The 17367-nt window shown below is 44.6% G+C and overlaps 2 protein-coding genes across 5 annotated transcripts in view; both read right to left on the bottom strand.

Moving 5' to 3' along the window:
* Positions 1-1070, bottom strand: part of CYFIP2 (cytoplasmic FMR1 interacting protein 2) — a 125899-nt gene extending 124829 nt beyond the window's left edge. For 2 of the 4 annotated variants that reach the window (XM_032403613.1, XM_032403617.1), the window contains exon 1: positions 948-1070. The gene's annotated coding sequence lies outside the window, so the exon portion shown is untranslated. Of the gene's footprint in view, positions 1-124; positions 227-526; positions 647-947 lie in introns of those variants that run through there. The other 2 variants (XM_032403615.1, XM_032403616.1) reach the window with 2 other exon arrangements.
* A 10581-nt stretch (positions 1071-11651) lies between these two features.
* The window catches only part of ITK (IL2 inducible T cell kinase), a 61063-nt gene continuing 55347 nt past the window's right edge, over positions 11652-17367 (bottom strand). The window contains exons 16-17 of the mRNA XM_032403459.1: positions 14444-14601; positions 11652-11761 (exon numbers count right to left, since the gene is read on the bottom strand). Of these exons, the coding sequence (XP_032259350.1) occupies positions 11690-11761; positions 14444-14601 (230 nt within the window). The 3' untranslated portion in view covers positions 11652-11689. The remainder of the gene's footprint in view (positions 11762-14443; positions 14602-17367) is intronic.

Below are 17367 nucleotides of genomic sequence, written 5' to 3'. Positions count from 1 at the left end.
CCAGTGTCCTTTCCTGCCAGGTTCTCCTCTGTACAGAGAACCATACTCCTGTCCGACCATGCTTCCTGCCCCCACCCCCACCCCCACCCCCAAACAGAGAGCACCCCCTTCTCTTCCTTCTCACCCATCCATCGAAGGGGAGGGCTGTCCTGAAAAGCAGAAGCTACAACAGACAGGTAGGCAATCTTTCCGGTTCTCCAGAGCTCAAGAAAATCCAACCTTTTCCCCGGGAGTCAGCCCACTCATCCCCTTCCCCCTGTCCTCCCCCGCCCACAGCCAGCCAAGAGGGAGAGTGATGCTAGTGTAGGCCAGAAGGCTTCAAAGCGGGTCAGACTTGCCTCCTCCCTCATTAAAACCCCCACCCCCAAACACTGGCGCTTCGGCCCTCGCCCCACCCATCTCACGTTCACCGCAGGGCGCTGTGTGCCCCAGGCGTCTGCCAGGCGGGCCCACGCGGCTCTCGCTGGCCCTGGAGGAGGTGATGGTGGCCGCGGCGGCAGAGGCGGCGGCCGGCGCTCTGCAATACCTGGGCTCGGGGATGTCGCCGCCGCTGGGCTCGCGGCCGCTGCAGGTGTCTCCGGTGCTCGGGATTAGCGCCGGTTCCTCTCCGGCCCGCGGCTCCGGCCCAGGCCGCGCACCTGCTGCTGCCGCTGCCGCTGCCGCCGCCGCGCCCGAGCTGCGTCGAGTGTCCGCGCCTCCTCGCAGGGGGTCCGCGCCGCCGGGCCCGGAGTGGGCCGAAGGGGGAAGGGGACCGCGCAGGGCCTGGACCCCAGCCTCCAGGGGCTTCGCACCCCCCCCAGGCCGCGCTAGCCGGGGCGCCGCGCCGAGCGCCCCCCTCGGGCTGGGAGAAGGGGCGCCGGCCCCTTGCGCATCCTCACGGCCGCATGGACGTCCCCCGCAGCATCCCGGTCCCCATGCCGGCCCCGAGGCCTGCGAGCGCCGCTTACCTGGGTCTGCGGCAGGTCCTGGGGAGCAGCCCAAGGCTACGGCTGGGCCCCGCGCCGGGGCGCAGGATGCTCTGCCAGGCTCCGCTCCGCTCCGCCGGCCGCGGCGGTCGGCCCCGCCCTCGGCCCCGCCCCCCGCCCGTCGCGGCTCCTCCCCCGCGCGCGGTGCCCGCCCCTCTGCCGTCGCGGCTGTCACACAAAGAGCAGGAAATGGCTGCGGCGAGGGGCTCTCGGTGCTCCCCTCTACGCGGCCGGCGCATCCCCGACCTGCACCCCGGCTGCTGCCCAGGACAGCCAGCCGCGCTGCCCGGGGCTGCTGCCCCCAGGTCTCGCATGCCTGGAGCCACCCCTGCAGCAGTGGGAAGGCGGAAGCTTTGGGCTCGGTTCGGCTCTCATCGATCTCACGTTTTTTCCAAGTGCTCATTTAGCTACCTAATATTTATTGAGCAGCTATTTTGTTCCGAGCCCCGTGCCATAAGCTGAGTATGCACTGGTGTATTGCCCTTTGGGAGCTTATTATCTACCAGGAGAGACAGGGCGTAAATTAACCTAGTAATATGCAGTTACAGCTGGAAGAAGTTCTGTGAAAGAAAGAAACAGGGCGAAGTGATGGAAAATAAAGCTGAGGTTTGGAGAGAGGGGACTCCCACCAATTGAGCCTGGTCCCCAGTGCTGCGCCTCTGCTCAGGAATACCTTCTCAGTTCCTTGGAGCCAAATCCCTGAAGCTGCCATCTCTTAAGCAGGGACCTGCCTCAACTTCATTCAGGAAGAATTGCCTAATGGACAAAAAGGAACATACATGGTGACAGGAGGAACCTGAAAGGACAGGCACCTTTCTCTTCAAGGCTTATCTACCATTCAGGGCTGGCCAAAGAAAGGGTTCTCACTGAGCTGCAGCCTGGTGGGCCCTCATATCCAACCTTGAGACCCCCCCTACTCAAGTCACTTTGACAGTTTCTTCCTAAGAAGCCACCATATCTATAATGTGAGGAATAATAATTGCCCTTCCTACCTCACAGGGTAGACACTGGAAAGCATTTGAGACATTTTAAAGTGCGTACAGATCTAAAAGATAAAATCCTGTTACCAGGGAAGCTTTCTGAAAGGTTTGCCTAGGGCTCACAAATTTATACTTAATCACTTAGCTATTACTGTTAGGGGCTATTTATAGAGGGGCCATATTACCTGAGTCTCTGGCAAAGGACTTGTGGAATCTTTGCCCTCACTGATCTCACACCATTTCACAAACACTCAGAATTCATGATCCTTTCTGGTTTGATGTTACATCACTCATTCTAATTTAAATTGCTATTTCAGAAAGGATGACTTATATATATGTACACACACATTTCTGTCTCTGTGAGAAAGCTGTGGAGGTGTTTGTGGAGGATGACTTTAGAAACTGAACTGAGTTTCTTTCTTCCTTCCTTCCTTCCCTTTCTTTTTTAATTTCTTCATTTTCCACTGTGAGCCTTAGGATTTTGAGTGTCAATGATTACAAATATGTAACAAGAGAGGTTGGATTTTCATTCTAAAGGGCAAACTATGTTGGATGTTGTAGAATTCTGGAAGACCTATTTCTCCCTGTTGTTCCTTCCCTGTCTTTTCACCTTTCAAGATCAAGTTGCTTAAAATAAACAAAAGAATATTACATATATATTTGGTTAGGTCTTAGGCAAAAATAATTCCCTGACCCCTGATTTCCATTTGCTTATAAGGGGAAGCAATATGGTTTATTCAAACCACTGTGGTGGAAATCCAGAGGCTTACCTTTTGGTCCCAGTTTTGCAACTGAGTGACCCTAGACAAGTCATTTCACCTGCTATACAATGAAGTAAGTTGGGTACATTCTAAAATCCTTCTGCATGTAGAAAATCACATGAGTTAAAACAAAAGACATGCCTCTGCCATGCTTAAAGCACTTCACTAGCTCCCCATTGTTTTCACTATGGAGTCCAAACTCCTTAACTAATGGCCCACAAGGGTCTTCATGATCTAGCATCTACCTCTCCATTCTCTTCTTCTGTAAGCAAGCTCTCTATGCTTTTAGCTAAAAGCAATCTTTTAGTTTCCCAAATTTGCTGTGTTCTCTCTTGCATTGGCCTTTGCCTAAGCTGGGCTTTTTGCTTAGAATGATCTATCCTCCTTTCCCTCCCGCTTCTGCACTTGCCCTCAGTTTGCTGCATAACTTCTATTCATCCCTCTGGGGTCCACTTATCTGTCAGTTCCTTCAAGCTCCCTCCATGTCTGGGTCAGGCTAGGGTTAGTCATCTGTGCTCTCAGAGTCCCCTCGGCTTCTTCTATCATCCCCCTTGTTGTGCCGTGTTGTGGTTCCTGACATACTTGCCTGCGTACATCATTCGAGCATAAAATCAAAGAGAGAAGGGATGTGTCTTCCTTGCTTCTCTTCACCTTCTCAGAGACCAGAACTTAACAGGAGTTCAGTAAGTATGAGTTGAATGAATAATCAAAAGTGAAACCTGAGCTTACATGTTTCCAGTGAAATGTGCAGCCATCTGTCTACGGCCTTCAGATATGCTTCGTGTCCATCCCCCGGCTGCACCATCAGCAATGAGGGGATCGAAGCTATCGGAAGAAAATTGCTTTGCCACTTGCTAAGCTGCGGCCCACACACTGTGGTTCCATGTGTGGCAACATTGCCTTGTTTTTAGAAAAGTCTCAGATCACTTAGGACATCTAGGTCTCCATTTAAAATTCACAGATCCTGCTTCATAGAAACCAATAGTGGAGTGTCTGAAATGGGTATAAGAATTGGTTCTGGAGAGAGAAAACATAAATACTAATATTAACAATAATGGCTAAAATATTTTACAATCAATAATAATTTTTTTTAAAGTAGGCTCCACGCCTAGCGTGGAGCCCCACATGGGGCTTGAACTCACAGCCCTGAGATTAAGACCTGAGCTGAAATCAAGAGTCAGGCACTTAACTGACTGAGTCTCCCAAGTGCCCCTAGAATCATTAATAAATTTTTTTAAAGATTTTATTTATTTATTTATTTGAGAGAGAGAGTGAGAGCGAGCACGGGAGCCCAAGCATGGGGAGGGGCAGAAGGAGAGAGAAAATCCCAAGCAGACTGAGCGAGGGAGGAGCTGAACTGGGGGCTCCATCTCACAACCCCGAGATCACGACCTGAGCCGAAATCAAGAGTTGGAGGCTCAACCAACTGAGCTACCCAGGTGCCCCTCAATGATAAATTTTTAAAAAGAAAGAAGGGAAAGGGTGTGAGATGGAGAGAAAGTGTAAATAATACACAAGAAGTTTCTAAACGCAATGGGCTTACTACATACAGTAGGCTCACACACTTGGTGCATGTAGTTTGCAGGAAAAGAGAAACTTGATGGTCAGTTATGCAATTTATGTTGTCCATTAGATAAAACCTGAGCACTTGCTCAAAATTGCCTCATTTTACAGATGAAAGAACCGGGGCCCAGAAAGGGGAAGGATTGCTCAAGGCTGGCTGGACCCAGACCCAGCTCTTTCCATAGGAAACTGGGTTGCTTATTTCCTTCTTTGAACCTGGGATAATTTGTTAAAGCACATGTTTTAAACTAACATTTATTAAATGTTTATTTGGGGCCAGCCTCTATGCTAAGTACTATACATGGATCGGCTCATTTCATCCTCGTGAAATCCTAAGAAGTAGCCCTGTTATTTTGTAAATGAAATATTGATAACTGGTGTGCTGCTGAAAGATTGCAGCTCCATCCTGGGCCATTTGGAAATGCATGTCCCCCCTTCATGCTGTCTTTCTCTCACTTTGCTCATTTCTCACAACTTCTACGGACCTGGTCTCCCTTGAAGGTCAGATCTTTTACACATAACTTCACAGCAAAGAACATTTCATCTTTATTTAAACAAATTCTATACACAATAACTTTAGATAAGAACTGTTAAGGAGGGTAGAGCATATTCTGAACAGGATTTGGAACGCAGCAATGCAGCTGAGGCACAATGGGCCCTGAGCTACCCTACTGGCAGAGGCTAGCATAGGTCGCCCCATAGTCAGCCCCACAGAATGGTTGGGGAGCGTGGAATTTGGGGACAGACAGGTCTGGCTTCAAGCCCCCATTCTGTCACTCACTAATTATGGGACCATGAAGTGTTTCCCTAATTTACTGAGCCCTGTTCTCATCTGTAAATTTGAAATGATCATAATCGTACCTATCCCTTGGGTTCTTAGAAGATTAAATGAAATAATAAACATAACACGCTAAGCAGAGTCATCATAAGTGCTCAAAAACGGAAGCTTTTATTGTCATTATTATTATTAACATAGTTGGAATTTTGGTGTGATCCCTAGGAAGGATGCAGGACCTGGAAGGAGATCTGAGTTCTAACGTCACCTTTGTTAAGTAGCTCTACAACTTCACGCATGCGCTCTATCACTTCCCTTTTCTGTCTGGTGAGACCCATGTGCTCCCGCTCTCATCCCAAAGGTGCTGAGACCAAACATCATCTTAGATGGGAAAGTGCTTTGAGATATACAAAAAAGAAAAACAAATGAATGTTTCTATAGTTTACTCACCTTATAGGCACTTGTACTCAAAATCAGTCTGAGAAAATGGAAAGGGACCAGAAACTCCTTCATAGCTATAGATGGGTGTAGATGGGTGTGGGTAGAACTGAACCTGGATGGTGAGGAATCACAGTCCCCTCAGCTTCTTCAACTGAGTGTCCTGTGACCATGCTAGCTAGCACCTGTTGCCTTTGTCCTCAAGGTTCCCAGTCCTAGTTGAAAAATAATGCAAGGGAAGAAAGTGGAATAAGATGTATTTTGTTGTTGTTGTTTCATTCTGATTTCTCTGCGTGAAATATCCTTCTAGACCCACTCTTCCTTGGGAGCTCCTATTTACCCTTCAGCACAGCTCAAACATCACTTCCTCTGTGAAGCCCTCCTTGATCCCTTGGGTATTTTCACTCTCTATGCGCTCATATATTGCGACCGCTGCTCCATCCCGTAACCCTTTGCAATCACAGGTGATTCTCATTATTTGGTATTTATGTTTTATGAAGTTGCCATGGACACTGAATGAGTGAATACTGAACCATTGCTCCTAGGGGAAGTATAGGGTTAGGTTCCTGTGAGCCACTGGTCACAACATTTTCATCAACTGATCTATATATAACCTTGTTTTACCCACATTTATGTTAAAAAAAACACTTTATTTAATATACCTATGGATTCATTAACATTAAACTCACAGTTAACAGCATTATAACTCGTGTCTGAACAAAACTTATCTAACACACATTTTCTTTAAAAGAGATGTCACAGCCCTTCTTGCTCTTAGGAACACCACACGGCACTTCAGCTCTGTGCTTAAGGACCATTTTAAATAGCAAAATGACCAACAGAAAGTACCCAAGTGCAAAACGTGGCACTAAATAGACCTCTAAAAGGATACTTGTTTACAGAATGAGAGCCGAAATGAGAAGGCAGAGCACCACCTTGTTCCACCTCAGCTGGGGCTGTGCGGGTAGGGCTCACAGTTTTCACCGCACCAGCCTGGGCATGCCATCGATGACTGGGAAAGGACTGATTTGGGAGTTACCAATAAATTTCAACCAGTAGGCAAATCTGCACGTATAGAAGCTGTAAATAATGAGCATTAACTGTATTTGTTTATGTGTTGGACTTTTTTTAGTAGCATGAGGGCTTCTTATGGGAAGGCTGGTGTCTATACTAGATATCTTCGCTTTCTCCAAACCCACTCCACTTTTGCGCCCTACTCTCTCCCCAGGGGACTTACCTTTGTGGACTGCCCTGCTACAGTTTCCTCATCCTCTGGCTTCCAGTTGGGTTTGGCCAACAAGAGGCCTCAGCAGTTGATGGGGTAAGGGAAGAGAGTGGGGTCAATGGCTTCCTCTTTGTGATGTTGCCTTGGGCTTCCTTACTAAAGGTCCTCTCCTTTCAAGGCAACCTTCTCCGAGTGACTGTCTGCTTTCACATTCAAATGAGCACTCCCCCCTCCTGTCTCTTCAGGCCTCCAGGTGGTAACTGCTCCTTGGCTGTTACTTTCCTCTGTACTACTTTCTGTGGCTCTCCTAAACCTGACCCACACTCTTTTAAATAATCCTTTCCCTTTCGTAAATAAGTCCTCCTTGAATTGTCTTAATTTGAGTGTGAAGTGTTTGGTCTCTAACTGGTAAGATATCTTATTCATCTTATACACCCCACACAGTGCCAGGAAATGTCAGGTGAATCGGTAACTACTATTTATGAAGTAAAGAAATGATCTCTAAAACTCCTTCTAACAGTTACTGTGTGATTCTGTGATCCCACAAGCCAGCTTGGAGACAGTCTCAAAGTCATTGAAGACACACGCAGACACACACAAATACACACTGCCCAAGTCTTGCTGAATGGATTATGTTCCATCTCTTCCTCAAGGTGGTGGAGTTGTGTGTTGGAAGATTCCAGGGCGAGTAGGTAGGTCTGCAAGATAAATGCTCTGAGGAGCAGAGCTGCTCATCCAACTGCTTTAGGAGTTTCATATCCGGGTCATTTCCCAGTGGGAGTCGAGCCCAAAGGCGAGTCCCACAAAGGACTGTGCAGAAGCCACGGGCGTTCTCACTTGTGCCTAATGGTCCTCTGGTGCATGAACTGGCTCCTGCCATGGATGTGGGCCTGTGGTGAACTAAAAGGTACGGGGAGAGCTCAGCACACCCCAAATACAAGCCTGCCTTTATTCCACTGGGATTTTAAGAGGAAGGGGGACAGCTATTCATCGCTGTCCAACTGTGACTCAAGAACTCCGAATTACAATTTCTACATGGCACCCACACAGCAGATGACAGTGAATGAGTATGGACAATAATCTGGTACTCGGAACAAGGCAAAAAATCATCTTCACATTGGCTTCTTTTCCATCAGAGTTCCTGTCTCAAATCCACTCACTATGCTGCTGCACGATGCATTTTTTTTTTAAAGATTTTATGTATTTATTTGACAGAGAGAGACACAGCGAGAGAGAGAGAACACAAGCAGGGAGAGTGGGAGAGGGAGGAGCAGGCTTCCCGCTGAGCAGGGAGCCTGATGCGGGGCTCGATCCCAGGACCCTGGGATCATGACCTGAGCTGAAGGCAGACGCTCAACCAACTGAGCCACCCAGGCGCCCCAGGATGTATTTTTAAACACAGATTTGACCTCTCCTTGCTCGATAACATCTTTTCTATCTATAGGTAGAGTTCCCACATTTCTTGTCTTTTAAAATATGCTCCTTGGGGTGCCTGGTTGGCTCAGTCGTTAAGCATCTGCCTTCCGCTCAGGTCATGATCCCAGGGTCCTGGGATCGAGCCCCGCATTGGGCTCCCTGCTCAGCGGGAAGCCTGCTTCTCCTTCTCCCTCTGCCCCTGCTTGTGTTCCCTCTCTCGCTGTCTCTCTCTGTCAAATAAATAAACAAAATCATTACAAAAATAAAATAAAATAAAATATGCTCCTTATCTAGGTTTACAACTTCTGTTTTCAATTTGCCTAACCCCTTCTATTATCCTTACCCTTGCCAACACCTCACACCCACCCCTACAACTTACACTCCAGCGAGGATAAACTGATAATAGCTTCCCCATACATTCTATTTCCTCTATCCCTCTACCTGGAAAGTATTTCTCTTATTTCTGCCCACTTACTTCCTAAAAACAAAACAAAAAACCCATAATTCATCTTCAAAACAGAGTCGGACATTATATCCTCTATGACGGTACTTCTCAAACTTTAATGTGCTGATGATCACCTGTGGATCTTGCGAAAATGCAGATTCCCATTCAGTGAATCTCAGGATGAAGTCAGAGAATTCAGATTTCTCATAAGCTGGTCATATTGCTGTTGATGGTCCGGGGACCACACTTTGAGTAGCAAGGTTCTAGAAAGTTTTTCCCCATGTCCCCCTTCCCCTGAGAGATTCCATCACTTTTTCTGAGCTCTTCTCCTCTTTGACTACATTTCTGTTCTTGCTCTAATTGCCAGATTATAATTTTACTTGTTTATATGTCTGCTTTTTTTTTTATGACTTACCTAGAGTTTCTAAAAAGTAAAGACTGCTTTTTTCATCTTTGTTTCCATAGCTCTCAGCAGAGTGTATCATAGGAACACAGGAAGCATTTGATGTTTACTTGTTGAACAAATGATGAATGATATATAGTCTTTACTTGTTTGTGGAACATGAAGCCATGTAATCATTTTTATTTAAGGAAAATTTTTGGTTGTTTGACATTTGGGCAAATATGGAACCCAGGTCATATATACTGCATTTATTAAAACATACAGCTTTATTTGCTAGATCCGTCCTTTAACTATGTGCGCTTTATAAATGGTTAGAGATATTTGTAACATTTTTATTGTGAATACTAGCAATTACTGTACAGTAATAAATATTTAATACATCCAAATATAAATAGTTCTCAAAAGGTACAAAATGCAAAATCTATAAAATGCACCTAGAACCAAAACTTTGCATAAGGGAATTCCCTGTGAACACATGGTACCATTTTCAAAATGTGAGAGGGGTAGAAAAAAACAGGCAGGAAGCTCATTTTGCAGGATAGGACACTGGGGAGTTAACATGTTCAGTTAAGGCCCAGGGAATCTGAGCTTGAACACAATAACACCATGCAAGGGGCAATTTTTGAAACCAGACCACAGAAATCAGTCAATTTTGATGTTTTCCTTCAGGCTGGATGTTCCAGAAATCATCTCTAATTAAGGGTTCCACAAGAGAATGTACAAAATGCCAGAAAGTAAATAGGGATGCTTTTGGATATGTTGAGTAAGATCATCTTCTGAATGATAGAGTTTTATCTTAAGGCAACCAGTTTCACAATAATTATAGTTACAAGTTATGCATCTGAATCTCCAGCTGGTCAAAATATCACAAGATTTAGAAAGAGTTAATTGTAACACCATCCAATAATCTCTCTGAAAGTTTTATCTGAACACTGTAGGAAAATGAAATCTCTCTTACATCAGGGAATACCCTTCTCCACAAAGTGCCCAAGAATACTGCAGCTGGCTCAAAGTCGAAATGATAATTAAAGGAAGCATTTATACACCTGCAGGCGGATCTTTCAAAACTGCTTTGAAGCTCACCTATAAATGGCTTCATGCAACATGACTCTGGAGGGGTGGGTGAATCAGAAGGGTAATTAACCGAGTAACTCCAAAGTCATTAACTCTAACAAAGGTGAGAAGACAGAAGAGAAAAAGAAGATCCTATTCCAAGTTGGAGGGCTACATGGCCAACCACAGTGGCCTATGCGGAAGAAACATCACTTGGTGGTTGACTTCTTTATTGGCTTTCTATGTCTTTCCCCCAGCTGTATTTATCTCCTCTGCAACCCCTTTCATCCTCAGTAGAAGGAAGTGCTGAATAGAAATAAAGAAACGGCATTGACAGCAGACAGATGTGGGCTCTACATTTCCTAGCTCTCTCACTTTGGCAAGCTGTCTCGGCTTTTTAAAGCCTCAGTTCCATCATCTGTAAAATGGGAATAAGAATACATTCTCACGGGGGTGGTGTGAACTCAAGATGAAACGAAACTCTGCACATAAGGCCTGCTGCTCAGTACATATTCACTTTGCATATTTCAGCGCTCCATCAACAGTAGGCTGCCTTGTGCATCTTGGAAGCACCCCATTCAGTGCTTGACTCACTTTCCATCCAGATGGTTTGAGTGAGAACAGACCCCTCGCTCCTCTCCTAGACTTTGAGGAGACTTGAAGCCTCAGCCTTCACGTTGCAAATCTCTAGGGCCTAAACCAGTTTCCAGGTCTCTGCAGGCCACGCTGCCCAACACAATGCTGCCCTCTGCTGGTGAGGGTGGAAGAGTGCAGAGAGGGGACTAATCCCAGACGCCAGAAAAACTGATGGTGGAGTCCTCCGCCGGAGTCGGTGTCCAGAAGCAATCATCTTCTCCCCGGATGCCCGCGGAAGCAATCTGTGCGGAAGGGGAGGCACAGTCACCTGCCCGGCTTGGTACTGAAGGTGGGCCTTGGAGTGGTAACAACCTAAGGCCTTTCTCTGTACTAGTTGGCTCCCCACCATCTGATGCCCTCTTTCTGTCCAGACGCTAGATCCAACCATGGGATCAGAATTGTTCACCCCAGTCCGTCACGTCCCTTCAAGGAGGGAGGTGGCAGTGTGCTCGATGAATAAAACCTCCTAAAGCTGCTTCTCAGCCTATCTGGCCTCAGCTATGAGCGGCTGTCCCATCATCCTCTACGGTAGGAAGCTGCGGCTAACAGAATCCCAGCGGCTGCTTCCTCTTTCTGACCTTAATTAACTCACCAGTTCTTGAATAAGAGTCCCACTCCTCCTTCCTCTTGCCCCACATCCTAGGATTCTGTGTTGCCGGGTCAAGTGAAAATCCCTCGACCATACACTTTAGATCCATGTTTGAAATAATGATAAAAATAATAATCCACAGCCCTACCATGTCTCTCCTTTTCTCTAAGAAGTGCAAGAAATGGTGCCTGAAAGCTGTCAGGTTGAGGTTTGCGGGCCGCACAAGATAAGAGGCTGCTGCTGGGGCCTCTGTCCCAGGTCAGGGGCTGAGCCGCCCACCTCTGTCAGGGTGCTGCCTCTGTGGTGGCTCAGGGACTGGCACCACAGGGCCAGCTGCCTCTGGGGAATTCTGGGCTGGTGGCAGCTTTTAATGCTCTATGAAGGGAGGATTTGCTTCCCCTTTGAGGATCTGCAGCCCGTGGCCTGGTGCTGAGTCTCTGCTAAAGTCCCGATTCTGCAATTTCAGCCAGTTGACTCAAGAGTCTGCAGAAAGGTGGCCGGTCTTCTGGTTTCTAGAGAGGGAAGAAAAGGACTCTGTGAGTTCCTTGTACTTATGTGTCATAGTTAATTCCAAAGCCACCCAGAACTCAATAGCCCTCTGCTGATTTTTAAATATGCTTCCATATGTATTGTGCAAGGCCATTGAGTCTTAGTTGTTAATAGCAGGGATTTTGGGATCATATGGCCGGCTTTTGAATCTAAGCTTTTCCACTTATTAACTGTGTGACTTTGAGCAGGTTACTTAACTTGTTTCAACGTCAGTTTTGTTGTCTGTAAAATGGGGATAATAAGAGTATCTATCTCATAAGATGGTTGTGAGAATTAAATAAAATCATGTATTAAAAATACATCATAAAGGGGCGCCTGGGTGGCTCAGTCGGTTAAGCGTCTGCCTTCGGCTCAGGTCATGATCCCGGGGTCCTGGATCGAGTGCAACATCGTGCTCCCTGCTCAGCGGGAAGCCTGTTTCTCCCTCTGCCTGCCACTCCCCGCTTGTGCTCGCTCTCTCTCTCTCTGACAAATAAATAAATAAAATCTTTTTAAAAAATACATCATAAAATAAGTGCTAAATAATATCAAAAAAGAAAATACTTAGGTATAAATCTCACAAAATATGTATAGGACCTACATTAGGAAAAATATAGAATTTTAAAGAAAGAAATCAGAGATGATCTAAATAAATGGAGACATTTCATATTCAAGGATGAGAAGACTTTATATTATTATTAAGATGTCATTTCTTCTCAACTGATCCATAGATTCAACACAGATCTATAGATTCAACACAATCACAATCAGAATCCCAGAAAGTTATTTTGTAGATATTGACAAACTGACTCTGAAGTTTACATGGAAAGGCAAAAGACTCAGAACCAACACAATGCTGAAGAAGAGCAAAGTTGGAGGACTGACACTGCCCAACTTCAAGACTCACTGTGAAGCTAGAGTAATGAAGGCAGTGTGGTATTGGTGAATGAATTAACAAAGAGATCAATGGAACAGAGTTGAGTGCCCAGAAATAGATTCTCACAAATACAGTCAACTGACCTTTGCAAAAGGAGTGAAAGTTATTCAGTGGAGAATGGGTAGTCTTTTCAACAACAGTGCTGGAACAACTGGATGTCCACATGCAGTATAATGACTCTAGACACAGACCTTATACCCTTCACAAAAACTAACTCAGAATGGATCAGAGACCCAAATGTAAAATGCAAAACTTAGAAAACTTCTAGAAGATAATATAGAAGAAAATTACTGGGTTCAGTAATAGGTTTTTAGATACAACACCAAAAGCCTGATTGATAAAAGAAAAAACTGATGTTGAGCTTTGTTAAAATTTAAAATGTCTGCTCTGTAAAAGATACTGTTAAGAGACAGAAAAGACAAACCATAGTCTGGGAGAAAATATTTTCAAAACACATATCTGATAAAGGACTTATATCCAAAGTATACAAAGACCTCTTCAAACTCAAAAGCAAGAAAACAAATAATCCAATCAAAAAATGGACAAAAGATCTCAACAGACACCTCATTAAAGAAGATACACAAATGGCAAATAAACATTTGAAAAGATGTTCCACATCATATGTCATTAGGGAACTGCAAATGAAAACAATGAGTTACCAATATACACCTATTAGAATGGTTAAAATACAAAACATTTGATAACATTAAATGCTTGTGAGGATGTGGAACAACAGGAATTCTCATTGCTGGTAGGAAATGAAAATGGTACAGCCACCTTTAGAAGAGAGTGTGACAGTTTCTTACAAAGCTAATGTATTGTTATCATATGATCCAGCAATCATTCTCCCAGTTGAGCTGAAAATTTATGTTCATACAAAAACCCACACACAGATAATTTATAGTAGCTTTGTTCACAATTGCCCAAAACTGCAAGTGATCAAGATGTCCCTCTGTAGGTGAATGAATAGCCAAACTGTGGTACATCCATACAATGGAATACTATTCAGTGATAAAAAGAAATGAGCTATCAAGCCATGAAAGGACATGGAAGAATCTTTTTTTTTTTTTTTAAGATTTTATTTATTTATTTATTAGAGAGAGAGAGAGAGAGAAACAGCATGAGAGGGGAGGGGGTCAGAGGGAGAAGCAGGCTCCCCTTGATCCCAGGACTCCAGGATCATGACCTGAGCCAAAGGCAGTCGCTTAACCAACTGAGCCACCCAGGTGCCCAGGACATGGAAGAATCTTAAATGCATAATTAAATGCATAGTTCTAAGTGAAAGAACCCAATCTGAAAAGGCTATGTACCATATGATTCCAACTATATAACACTCTGGGAAAGGTAAAACTTGAACAATAAGAAGATCAATGGTTGCCAGGGTTCTGGGGAGAAGGAGGGAATTGTAAATAAGTGAAACAGTGGATTTTAGGGCAGTGAAACTATTCTGTATAATGCTATAATGGTATCTCACCCTCTCTTCCTCTCTAACAGTGTGTTGTTGGCTTGTGACATTCTTTTGCAGATCAAATAATATTTAAGGTCGCTGCCAGCTCTTTTAGGGATGGGCAAACTCTTTCATTAGTAGACACTCAAAGCCACTTGCTTGCTAATCTACTTTAGTTACACCTGCTTCCTCATCCTCTAAGAGGGTTTCTTTCTCTACGGAAGGGAACAGACCCTAAAGTTATAGATTACAATGTAGGGGGAAACCACTTCCTTTACTGACCTCTTTCCAGCAATGATTCATGATCTGGTAGATATTCACAGAGGCCAGCCGGGGCTTGTATAAGCGAAATCCAGTAGTGATGTCTTCTACCACTTCTGAGTTGCTTCGGTTTTCATACGGGATTTTGCCTTCACTGAAGACTTCCCACATCAGCACACCTACAAGAAATGGTGAGTGTAGCACAGCGAATGAATAACAAACAAACAAATAAGCCTACATCAAGAAATTGCAGATTCCTTGACATTCAGATTCAAGTCCCTACCTTCAGGGAGGACAATACCAAACCACCCGAGGCTTCTTAGGCCTGTACTATTTCTAAAGAAAAGAGATTTCCCAATCTTCCTAGTGGTGAGGAACTTTCAACTTCAGCCCTTTTTTGTATCTAACTCAAATGTTACTACTAAAAGTTGCAGGGGATGTAAACTCAAATGTCTACACATCATGTAAATGGATGGAGTGGATGAGATGTGCCCTAATGGAGACTAGGGGGACTGTGGAGAACTGGGGGTCAAGTTCTGTCTTCAGAGAATAGCTGTGATTTAGCTCCAGCCACCATAGGGCGCATGGGGATGAGGGGTTGGGATTGCCACATTTTCTGATTTTTAAAAAAGAAGTCATAAATTGAGAGTTTAGAAATAAAACTCAATTTGATCTTTAAAAATACTGTGTAGACAGAGCAAAACACATCTCCGGGTTGTCTATTTTTGACCTGTGATTTAATCCCCTTTCCTCTTCTGTCTTTAGCAGAAATGTCACACCCAATTTTATTATGTACTAATATATTCATAGGATGTCAAAGTGGGAAGAGAGCTTGCAGCTCACCTATTTCAGTGGTTTTCAAAGCATATTTCAAGGAGTCTTAGGGCAGGGTTTTCCAAAGTGCAATTCCCAAAACAACTGAATAAAAATCACCTCAGAAGTTTGTTCAAATGGCAGATCCTGGGCCCTGGCCCAGACCTCTGGATCAGGATTTCTAAGGGATCCTCACAGGTGCCTCTGCAGTTTTAGAAATTTGGAACCTGCCTGTAAATAAGGACTGTTTAGCTCCCCAAGTTGCCAGAATTTCTTTAGAAATTGAGATTTCTTTGGAAGTGAGATTTCTTTGGAAAACTGAGCCCTGCTGCCCAAAGCTCTATTTGAAAACATTTGCTTTCATGCAAACCGTGTAACGCATTGATTGGAAACTGAGTAAGGCCCAAAGAGCTTGCTTGACTTGCTTAAAATAGCACAGTTAATTAGGGCAAAAACCTTAAAATGCATGACAAAGTTCAATGGCCTCGAGGCAGGCATCAAGCTCTTAGTCCATCCAGGTTTCTGTTTCTCAGGCTTGCCACTCATGTTATCTCTACACTGCCCTCTACACTTGCCACTCATGTTATCTCTACACTGCCCTCTCTACACTGCTTCCATTAGTCAGTCTCATTTTCGGACCCTTCAGGGGGCATATCCTAGGCAGGGATGGACTGTAGCTCAACCCCCTAATTTTATGATGCAACCAAAAATTCCCAAGCTGACAGCCTTTGGCAGAATAAGCCTCATGCAGAGTTGGCAGGTGAATGTGATAAAGTGGCCATGGGTGCAAACATCTCTGTATGGGACACCGGGCTTGGTGCGGTGTGACCGGCTGCATCACCCATAGAGAGTGGCCACATGTCAGCCATACCTTTCCTCATTATATACAGACTTGGGGGAAAATAGAATCTTCTGAGATTGCTCTGGTGCAGTGTTATTTCTTCCAAGTTCATTCGGTAACTTAAATTTGAATAACAAAATCTTAGCTGGGTCTGTCAAATAGGGAAGCTGTTTTAAGGAACGGTTCAGAAGAACTAGAAATTTACAAACCACTCGGTTATAGAAGTTGGCTCTTCTAAAATACTGGGGAAAACTTCAGAACGAGTTCTCTGAAGAGATTTAATTAGCTTTTCCCTGGTTTCTACTCTTAAGTCAATACATTTGGCAAAATCAAACTCTAACTCATTCCTTTCCAAAGTATAACCCTTCTTATAGTCCAAATCAAAGAGGTTGTTTGGCATGTCTTTGTGTATAGTTTAGCACACACAAACTATGGCTTAGGAGGATATGACAAATCCAGCAAGAATGGCTAGTACTTTCTGCCACACCAACATCATTCATTCTGCCTTTCATTCATGCCCATTTGCGCTCATCAGAAAGTCTAATTCCTTATCATGGACTGCCAACTTCATTGTCTAATGTTCTCTCACCAAGACAGTACCCCTCTTTTCTTTGGACACACCAAATTTTTATACTTGCTGGTTTTTTGGTCAGAGACACCAAATCTTCCCTGGATCCTCAAGTGGGGTTGACTCTCTCTCATCATTCAGATCATGGGTCACCTCCTTGGAGAGGCCTCCCAGACCATGCTATTTAAAACGGACTCTCGGGCACCTGGGTGGCTCAGTTGGTTAAGCGACTGCCTTCGGCTCAGGTCATGATCCTGGAGTCCCTGGATCGAGTCCCGCATCAGGCTCCCTGCTCAGCAAGGAGCCTGCTTCTCCCTCTGACCCTACCCCCTCTCATGTGCTCTCTCTCTCTCATTCTCTCTGTTTCAAATAAATAAATAAAATCTTAAAAAAATAAATAAATAAATAAAACGGACTCTCCATCCCAGTCACTTTCTATTCCATTAACTGTTTTGTTTTATTCATAGCACTTACTTATCACTATGTGACTTTGTCTTATGTACATATCTATTAGCTTGTTTATGTGATTGTTATGTGTCTCCCCCTAAAATTTGGCTCCAAGAGAATAGGAGTCTTTTCTATCCTATGCACCCCTGCATTGTAAGCACCTAGATTAACCCTGGCTTATAGTAGAGGCTCGATAAATTGTTGCTGAATAAATGAGTAAAATATTTATTGAGGGGTACGTGCGGGAAAATACTGTTGAACAAAATATGTTTTCAA

This window comes from Phoca vitulina, unplaced genomic scaffold (assembly GCF_004348235.1).
Source record: "Phoca vitulina isolate PV1807 unplaced genomic scaffold, GSC_HSeal_1.0 scaffold6, whole genome shotgun sequence".
NCBI lineage: Eukaryota > Metazoa > Chordata > Mammalia > Carnivora > Phocidae > Phoca > Phoca vitulina.
This window is presented reverse-complemented; position numbering and strand designations above follow the sequence as displayed.